This window comes from Daucus carota, chromosome 2 (assembly GCF_001625215.2).
Source record: "Daucus carota subsp. sativus chromosome 2, DH1 v3.0, whole genome shotgun sequence".
NCBI classification, from domain to species: Eukaryota; Viridiplantae; Streptophyta; class Magnoliopsida; order Apiales; family Apiaceae; genus Daucus; species Daucus carota.
In genome coordinates this window covers 11,210,966-11,221,290 of record NC_030382.2, presented here as the reverse complement: position 1 = coordinate 11,221,290, position 10,325 = coordinate 11,210,966, and the positions used below count along the sequence as shown (strand labels likewise).

Below are 10,325 nucleotides of genomic sequence, written 5' to 3'. Positions count from 1 at the left end.
ACAACAACAACAACAACAACAACGATATATATTAATGGTATAGTATAGTATAAATAGATAGTACTCCCTCCGTTTCAATTTACATGTCCACTTTGAAGAAAATTTTTTGTTTCAAATTACTTGTCCACTCCAACTTTCAATGCAAAATCATATTTCCTAAGTCAATTCTCCTCCACATATCTCTTATTTATATTTCCTAGATCAATCTCACACCACATATTATGCTTATTTAATGCAATTAATGTGTGAACAACCACTTTTCTTAAACTGTGTGATTTTTTGAAAGTGGACATCTAATTTGAAACGGAGGGAGTATAGATTTATGATATTATATTTAAAGTGATAATATGGAGTAATTAAAAATAACATTAATGTATTTATTTGAAACATATCGATTGTATATTAATAATTATATATAATTATAATTTTTTTCCTTATATGTATGTTGCATGTGTTACTTTTAGAAAATCAGTTTTTTAGTTGGGAATCCGAAAAATATAAGAGTTATATAAAGAGAGAGAGAGTTCTGCTCCAACACAAACCAAATTTAGTTTGTATTAGCTTACAAACTAAAAAAGTAATTTTTCATCACTATTTTTAACTGCAGTTATCACTATTTTGTACATCACAAATCATTATTTTGTATATAACATGTCTCTCAAATATAAATATATACATACATATATATGTAACGTACTGTAGTAATGGACCTCTTACCATAGTTACCGGCCGTTTCTATGACTTACCACCATCACCAACCATCACGAATAGTCATGAAGACTTGTCATCATAACTTACCAAAACTAGCGACTATTTACCACCATCATAAACCTTCTCTTACGGCTTGCAACCGTCAAGAACCTTCCTAAGATTGAAATTGATCATCTATAATCAATAATCAATAATTTAGGTAAGTAGATTTTCTCAATTTTGAATAATAAAAGTCGTTTATATATTTATAAAACAGTGATTAATGCAGTATAAGTTAGTGATACCTGTAGTTATAAATAGTGTGATACCTGTAGTTATAAATAGTGGTGGACAAACTATTTCTTAGTTTGTATTTAAGAGTTGGTTTGTATTTGATCGCTTGCCTATATATATATATATATATATATATATATATATATATATATATATATATATATATATATATATATATATATATATATATATATATATATATATATATATATATATATATATATATATATATATATATATATAGAGAGAGTTTTACTCCAATAGAAACCTCCTTATCCTAGAAACTAAAAACCAAACTGAAATATCACTAAATCCTAAAGCAAATACCACTAAATTTTTAAACAACCCCATCTCCACCTCCATCTTCATCAAACCCACCTCCATCTTCACCAACCCCACCTCCACTACCACCACCTCCGTCGTCGCCTCCTTCATAACCACTACCACCTCTATGCCGCCCACCCCCTCCATAACCACCACCTCCATCTCCATCTCCACCTCCACCTCCATTATTTCTTTAACAACACAACCTCCACACCTCCATCTTCACCAGGCCCATCTTAATCGCCGCTTCAACCTCCTTCAGATTCGTTCATACTTCTATCTCCACCTCGACTCAACTTCAAAGGCGGAGCCGCCACTATTCCGGCAACGCTCCAACCCCCTACTTCAAGCCGCCCAAACCTCCGCTACAATCATCTTTCCTCCATCTCCACCTTCACCTCCACCATCTCCACCACTATCACCACCATCTGAATCGAAAACATGAACAGATCTGGAGATTCTAAGCTGGTTAATATCTGGAGATTGAGTTTTCACTAAATTCTGCAGCACAGATCACTAAATCCTAAAGAGATAATCACTAAATTGTACTGAGAATATCACTAACTTGTATTGGTTTCTAGTTTTTATTTTAAAATTGGTTTCTATTTGATCATGAGCCTATATATATATATATATATATATATATGGAGAGGTTCAAAAGAGACCGGAAAGCAGTGAGAGACCTGAGAGACCATGATCTCTACCATTGATTCTCTTTTGATCTTGTGGTCTATATTTTATACATACATACTGGTATCCTTCCCTCTTTAAACTCTAAGGGTAGTATATTATATTTTTAAAAATACGCATTAATGCATACATCAACCATATGATTTTATTAATTGTACTTCCATAATTACGAGGATTGAATCTTAATTACCATCAAAATCACCGTTAAAGTTCCTTATTATATACTATTCAAATTATTTCCATGTATGTCAAGATCTTAGAAATACTACCATTAATGATACATATTTTGCATTAATCTTACCATTTTTCAATTCGTTGGAATATGTTATGAATATTTTTACAAATATTAACAGATTCTAGTAAATATCTTATGGAATCTTTTAAAATCATTTTAAAATATTACTTAAGAGGATCTTTATAAAGATCACTATAGTAAAGATCGTAATAAAGATTATTTTAAAGATCGTATTAAAGATTATTTTAAAGATCAAAATTGATATGGGTCAGAAGTAATATTTAATTATTATTAGATATTAAAAGCCCAAGAATACTAAAGCCCGGTTAAATAGGGCCTGAGCCTCTATTTATTGGTTAATTTCGTAATTAATTAATAGAGGCCCAGTCAGAGGTCCAGTAACAAGTCCGAATTCTATAACACATCTGATTCTAGCAGATAAATATTCAGAAGTTCGGATAAACGTCAACAACAAGAGGATAAGAGCTCTATCTTATCTCTTGCTTCGAGGCATACTTCGATAAGAAGTCTGATATACGGAATCATACTTCCGTCCGACTTCTGACTCCGAAGCGCCTATATAAAGGGCTCTACCCCTCATAACTAGAACTACGTTTTGGACTTGATTCTTCTCCTAGCAGAGGATACGTAGGCATCTCGCAACGAGACCAGTCCGAAGCACGAATCGCTCTCCCCCGTTTTTAGTTCTATAACATTTGGCGCCGTCTGTGGGAAATCGCACGGTTAAAGAGAGACCAGGCAAGGATGCAACCCCCAGAATCTAGGGAGGAAATCCCTCGTCAAACCGTGATGAATCAAATTCACTTGTTACCAGCAGGCGATCCTGATAACCCGGTTCCCCCTTTTACGCAAGAAATCATGGGTGCAAGGATTTCCCGAAAATTCAAGCTCCCCACCATTAAAGCTTATGATGGTACGGGTGATCCCGCTAATCATGTTCGGACCTTCATGAACGCTCTGCTACTCCAGCCCGTCACCGAAGCAATTAAGTGCCGCGCTTTCCCCCAAACCTTGAGTGGGATGGCCCAACATTGGTATAGTCGCCTACCCCCTAATTCTATCTCTTGTTTTGCTGACTTGAGCAGGGCTTTTATAGGGCAATTTGTTGGAAGCAAAACACATGCTAAGAGCTCTGCCTCCCTAATGAATTTGCATCAAGGTAAGAACGAATCGCTCCGAGAGTATATGAATCGTTTTACCAAAGAAGCCTTGAAGGTCCCAGACCTTGATCAGAAGGTAGCCATGATTGCCCTCCAACAAGGCACCACTGATGACAATTTTCGCCGATCCCTAGCCAAGAGGGCTCCGGACAATATGAACGATTTACAAGAGAGGGCCGGAAAGTATATAAAGGCGGAGGAAAGTTTGAGGAAATCCCAGAACAATCAGGGACCGAATACCAACTTCAAAAAGCGTGGGAATGATACGGAGTATAATGCTGAGAATAAGTACTCCCGGAAGGAAGATGAAGAAAAATCGCCTGCTAAAAAGAAGATGGGGCCGAGATTTACTGAGTATGCCAGGCTTAACGCTCCGAGGAGTCAAATCCTGTTGGAAATTGAGAAGGATGAAAGTGTTAGATGGCCGAAGCCAATAAGGACCGATCCGGAGAAACGCAACAAAGATTTATACTGTCGATTCCACAAAGATACAGGACATAAGACTGATGATTGCCGGCAGTTGAAGGATGAGATTGAGTTCTTGATCCGAAGAGGCAAGTTATCCAAATTTACCAAGGATGGAGACAAGAATCATCGAGACAGTGATAATCGCGGAAGAGACAACGATGACAAAAGAACTCAGCCTCGAGGGCCTGTTATTAATGTAATCTCCGGAGGACCTACGGCTGCAGGCACTTCAAGCAATTCAAGAAAGGCTTATGCAAGGGAAGTGATGAGTATAGTTGGAGAACCCCCGAAGCGGGCAAAAATTGACTATGCAATGGCATTCGATAACGTCGACCTTGAGAAGGTAAAATTCCCCCATGATGACCCCTTAGTAATTACACCAGTGATTGGAAACTCGTCCGTAAAAAGAGTGCTCATTGATAATGGAGCCTCGGTGGATATTTTGTTCTATGATGCCTATGAAAAGATGGGATACTCCGATAATCAACTAACACCCTCGGATATGCCTATATATGGCTTCAACAATGTGGAAACCAAGATTGAAGGCATGATCCAACTCCCTGTAACTATGGGTACCGAACCTAGACAAGCCACATGCATGATAAATTTCTTGGTTGTTAAAGCTTCGTCGACCTATAATGCCATCCTTGGAAGGACCGGGATACACGCTTTTAAAGCAATCCCCTCCACTTACCACATGAAGATCAAATTCCCGACTAGGAACGGAATTGGAGAAGAATTAGGAGATCAGAAAATGGCCCGAAGCTGTTATATTGGGGCATTAAGATCTGGAGGAGCCGGGGGGCAAGTATTACCTATAGAGGACCTTGATGTCCGAGAAGAAGAGGAAAGGAGAGGCAAGCCTGCCGAAGATTTGGTTCCAATCCAATTGTATACAGAAGAACCTGAAAAGGTCACTTATGTTGGAGCATTACTCCAGGAAGATTTGAAACAAGAGTTTGTGAGGTTCTTGAGGAACAACCGTGATGTTTTCGCTTGGACAGCAGCTGATATGCCAGGTATCGACCCCTCATTCATAACACATAAGTTGAATGTAAACCCCACGAGGAAACCTATTAAACAGAAGAAAAGGAACTTCGCCCCTGAAAGGCAAGAAGCCATTAAACAGGAGGTCGATAAGTTGCTGGAAGCAGGTTTTATCGAAGAAATACAATTTCCAGAATGGCTAGCTAACCCGGTTATGGTCAAGAAGGCCAATGGAAAGTGGAGGATGTGTGTAGACTTCACTGATCTGAATGATGCTTGTCCTAAGGATTGCTTCCCTCTTCCAAGGATAGACACGTTAATAGATGCCACCGCTGGCCATGAGATGTTGAGCTTCATGCATGGCTTTAGCGGATATAATCAGATCCGGATGGACAAGGACGATGTACCCAAGGTATCGTTTATCACTGACTTTGGTGTATTTTGTTATTTGGTTATGGCCTTTGGACTTAAGAATGCAGGAGCAACTTACCAACGCCTTGCAAACAAGATGTTTAAACATCTGATTGGTAAGACTATGGAGGTATATGTAGACGATATGTTGGTGAAAAGCTTGAACAAAGCGGATCACCTTGAACACCTTAAAGAGGCCTTTGAAGTCCTGAGGACGCATAAGATGATGTTAAACCCGGCCAAGTGTGCCTTTGGGGTTGGTTCCGGGAAGTTTCTCGGTCTAATGGTCTCCAAACGTGGTATCGAGGCCAACCCTGACAAAATAAAAGCTATCCTTGACATGGAACCTCCCAAAAGCGTAAGGGATGTACAAAAGCTAACAGGAAGGATTGCGGCCCTAGGAAGATTTGTGTCCAAGTCAGGAGACAAGTGCTTACCTTTCTTCAAAGCATTAAAGAAGGTTAAGAACTTTGAATGGACGGATGAGAGCCAAGTAGCTTTTGAAGAATTGAAGAAGTACATGGCAGAACCACCTCTTCTATCGAAACCCATTGATGGTGAAACCCTGTATGTGTACTTAGCTGTCTCGGAACAAGCGCTAAGTGCCGTCTTGGTTCGGGAGGAATCCAAAGTCCAGAAACCAGTATACTATGTGAGCAAGGTTCTGCATGGAGCGGAGCTCAATTACTCAGTGATCGAAAAGTTTGCTTTGGCCATGATTACGGCCTCGAGGAAGTTGAGACCTTACTTTCAGTCTCATAAGATAGAAGTCCTGACAGACCAACCTCTCCGAAATATTATACATAGCCCTAAGGCTAGTGGAAGATTGATCAAGTGGGCCATTGAGCCTGGAGAATTTGATATCCGATACAAACCTCGAACGGCGATTAAAGCTCAGGCCTTATCTGACTTCCTAGTTGAATGCACCATTAGCAACCAGGAAGTCCGGGGGCAAGGAGACAAGGTAGAAGAACCTACTAAGGAAGAAAAACCTAAAGAATATTGGCTACTATTTTTTGACGGAGCCTCAAAAACAAAAGGTAGTGGTGCAGGACTTGTGCTCCAAAGCCCTGATGGCTTTACTGTGGAATATGCTATTAAGCTAGACTTTCCAACCACTAATAATGAGGCAGAGTATGAGGCATTGATAGCTGGGCTTGGCCTCGCCAGAACCTTGAGGGTAAAGAATTTGAAGGTCTGTGGTGACTCAAAGCTCGTAGTCTTCCAAGTGAATGGTGAGTTTGAAGCCCGTGAGGAGACTATGCTAAAATATCTAAGGATTGTAAAGACCCAGATGGCACTATTCGAAGAATGCTTGGTAGAGTATGTGCCAAGGGAGGAGAACACCAAGGCTGATGCCCTGTCGCAATTTGCATCTTCCGACGATGAGGTATGCTCAGGAAGCGTTTACTATCAGGTTTTGAGAACCCCGAGTATCGAAGCAAAGTTAGTTGCCCCCATTGACACAGGGGCCACTTGGATGGATAAAATTAAGTCGTACTTACGAAGCGGACATCTGCCACCTAATGCTGATGAAGCACGAAAATTACAGGTAAGGGCCCTTAAATATGTACTCATTGAGGGAATCTTATATAGAAAATCGTTTGTGATCCCTTACTTGAGATGTCTGAGGCCTGATGAGGCTCGAGAAGCCCTTAGAGAAGTTCATGAAGGGGTATGTGGCCAACACCTTGGTGGAAGAGCATTGGCTCATAAAGTGACCCGCCTTGGATTCTATTGGCCAGACATGCTGAAGCACGCTCAAGACTATGTGAAAAAGTGTGATCGTTGTCAAAGGTTTGCACCTGTTGTACGACAGCCACCTGAGATGCTGACATCTATCAATACTCCTATTCCCTTCGCAATGTGGGGGATGGACATTCTTGGACCGTTTCCACTTGCTAGCGCGCAGAGAAAGTTTCTATTGGTTGCGATTGATTATTTCACCAAATGGATTGAAGCCAAGCCGTTGGCCAAGATAACCACCAAGCAAGTTGCTCAATTCGTGTGGGAAAACATTATCTGCAGGTACGGAATACCTCGAGTCATGGTTATCGACAATGGGACTCAGTTCAATAATGCTGAGTTTAGAGGATATTGTGAGGATTACTCGATTGAGTTACGCTTCACTTCAGTTGCCCATCCTCAAGCTAATGGACAAGCTGAGGTGGCCAATAGGATAATTCTTGATGGACTGAAGAAAAGAGTAGAGAAAGCCCAGGGATCGTGGGCCGATGAGATACTCCCTATACTATGGGCGTATCGAACCACTTGCAAGGTTTCAACTGGGGCAACCCCCTTTCAACTGGCTTATGGAGCCGAGGCAGTGGTGCCACTTGAAATCACTCATACATCCTCCAGGGTCCAGCAGTATGAGCCAGAAGCCAATGAAGAAGGTATGAGACTTGCACTTGATATGATTGATGAGATTCGTGACGAAGCTCATGCTAAGATTGTGGAAAACCAGAAACGAGCTTCCTATTACTATAACCTACGGGTTAAGGAGCGATATTTCAGGGAAGGAGATCTGGTACTTAGAAAAATTGAGGCTTCAGGAGTAGGTCCCAAAGGCAAGATGGCTCCAAATTGGGAAGGCCCCTACCAAGTTAAGGCTGTCACAGGCCATGGCTCATACAAACTTCAAACCTTGGAAGGAGTTGAAGTCCCTAGAAGTTGGCATGCGACCAACTTAAAGATATATTATATTTAATATCTACTCTGTGATAACAGAAGTTAGTAGTTACCACAAAAATAAGGTCATGTTGACCACTGCCATGTAGTTGATTTCCAGAGATAGTTATTTCTTTTACTATTAATAATAAAGTCCTGAGGATTACCTGGCTCGTCTATCCAAGTAATTTTTGCTTGTGCTTGTGTTTTGGAAAGTTCACCAATTCTAATCGAACTTACATGTTTGAAGATAGAAATCCTAAGTTTGGACTTAAAATAGTCAGTTTCAGAGTCTGAAAGTTCTAAGTAAGAACTACTTTGATTCATCGATTAAAGATGAAAATCCCGAGGATTACTCAGAAATTTGGATTAACTAAAACCCTACGAAAGATATTCTAAGTACAGGATGCTAAAGGAGCGAATTGCAAAGTGCGAAATAAAAGATAACTTAGATTAATAAATAAGTTAAACCCCGAAGGGTATAAACATTCGAATAATTATATAATTACAAAAATAAGCCGCGCAGGGCCCCAAGAAAACCTAGCCTAAGGAAGGCCGTCATCAAACACGTCTTCCTGAGCCTTCTCCTGGACCTCCTGGGCTTCCTCGTCCTGGGCCTCGTCTCGGGCCTCATCCTGGTCCTCCCCATCCTTCCCAAGATCCATCCCGTCCAAGTTGGAACCTGGGATCATAAGAGTCTCGGTCGGAATCTCCAAACTCTGAGAGTCCACAGGGTGCGAATCCCCTAGATCCTCAACCGCCATCGGGGAAGGAGTTTCCTCCCCAGGGAGCTTCGGGACAGGGAATCGCTCCAAGGTGACTCCCGCAATTTGGGAACCGAGCTCGTCTATGATCCTTTCCCAACAGGACTTGAAAGTCTCGGGAAAGGATGAATCGAACTCCGCCGCCAAGATATCTTCGAACTCCTTGGACTTTTTGAAGTCCTCCACCGCTTCCCTGCGGACCCGTGCCAGTTCCGCTTCCAGAGTGCGGACCTTCTCTTGTTCGGCCACTAAGTCGGCCTCTACCTTCCGAAACTGCTCAAAATTAGCAGTTGAGGCTTCGAAGTAACGATCGCGGTCACGTTCCGCGATCGCTTTCTCAGCCCTAACCGCTTTGAGGTTGTGGACCGCAGCCTGGAGGTAGGTATTAACCTACATAAAACATAGCGGTTAGGAAAATTGTCTAAGTAAGAAAAAGACTTAGAAAAATGTTGTCAAGGCTTACCGAAGCAACGGCCTGGGCCCCCAAAAGCTCGATTTGGAGGTCCTCGCTCGACTCCACCACGTGGGCTCGGTCCCGAGGTGTGATCACGCTCCAGGACCACTCGGCAGCCGCCCGGGAATCACCAACCACCGTGTCCTTTTTGAGAAGTCCCCACTCCACCACATAGGGACTTGGATCCTCCTCGACGGGCACGGCCCGTGGAGTAAGGAAGGTTGGAACTTTCTCGATGACAGGGGACTTCCCCTCCTTGCGCGCCCTCTTTTCGCGGGGCACTTCAGCCGCCACAGTCTTGGAGGCAGCGGTTTCCCGCTTCTTGAAAATGCTTCCAAGAGCGGCTTGGGCTGCAAGACAAGTAAGGAAAATGACATAAGTTTTTGAAAAATACGTGAAAAAGACAAGTCAAAATTAAAAATCAGGGCGGGCTTACCCTCAGGGCCCAAGTCACTAAGCCCATGACTTTGAAGCGAGGCCTCAGAAATGAGCAGTGAAGTATGATGGAGGCAATCCTCGGTCAAAATCTTTATGGCCGCTCTCTCTTCGACCCCTAGCTTAAGAGACCTCATGGCCCCATCTTCTGCCCGACTAAAATGCGAGTAAAAATAATCGGCCCAATCGGCCCCCTCCATATGCAGATAAAACCACTGACCCTTCCAACGAGGAAAGGAGTCAGGGGCCGAGTCCGATACAAAAATACTACGGCCCTTTGTCCTATACGCAATCTTGACCCAGCCCTCGTCGTTTGGGGCGTTCACAAACTTAAATAAATATCTGAAGACGGCCACACTGGGCTCCAAGTTATGTTTTTTACATTGGACTAAAAAACAATAGATGAACCTCCAGCCATTGGGCTGGAGTTGGGTTGGACACACCCGGGCCTCGGCCAATAATCTATAGACAAACATTGGTGGAGGAAGCCTGAAGCCCGCGTAAAACATCTCTTTATAAACCCTAATGGCCCCAGGCCTAGGGTAGCAAGCCCTATCATTTGGGCCTGGGGCCACGGCCCTATATGGGTGTTCTATCCCAAACAGCTTGGCCATTATATCTACATCTTTTTGTTTATACTTAGAAGGATGATTGTACGCATCAAGATGGTGAAGATTGGGAAAGGCCTGACCAAACTCACTAAGTAAATCACGTAAAGAGAC

General features: G+C 42.2%; 1 protein-coding gene across 1 annotated transcript; it reads left to right on the top strand.

The window, feature by feature from the left end:
* Nucleotides 1–3,568: 3,568 nt before the first annotated feature.
* Nucleotides 3,569–7,434, top strand: LOC135150355 (uncharacterized). The gene is made up of 6 exons (XM_064086619.1): nucleotides 3,569–4,444; nucleotides 4,823–5,281; nucleotides 5,477–5,941; nucleotides 6,383–6,475; nucleotides 6,575–7,308; nucleotides 7,416–7,434. Exons 1-6 carry the CDS (start codon nucleotides 3,569–3,571, stop codon nucleotides 7,432–7,434), a joined length of 2,646 nt encoding a protein of 881 aa, XP_063942689.1.
* Nucleotides 7,435–10,325: the final 2,891 nt, after the last annotated feature.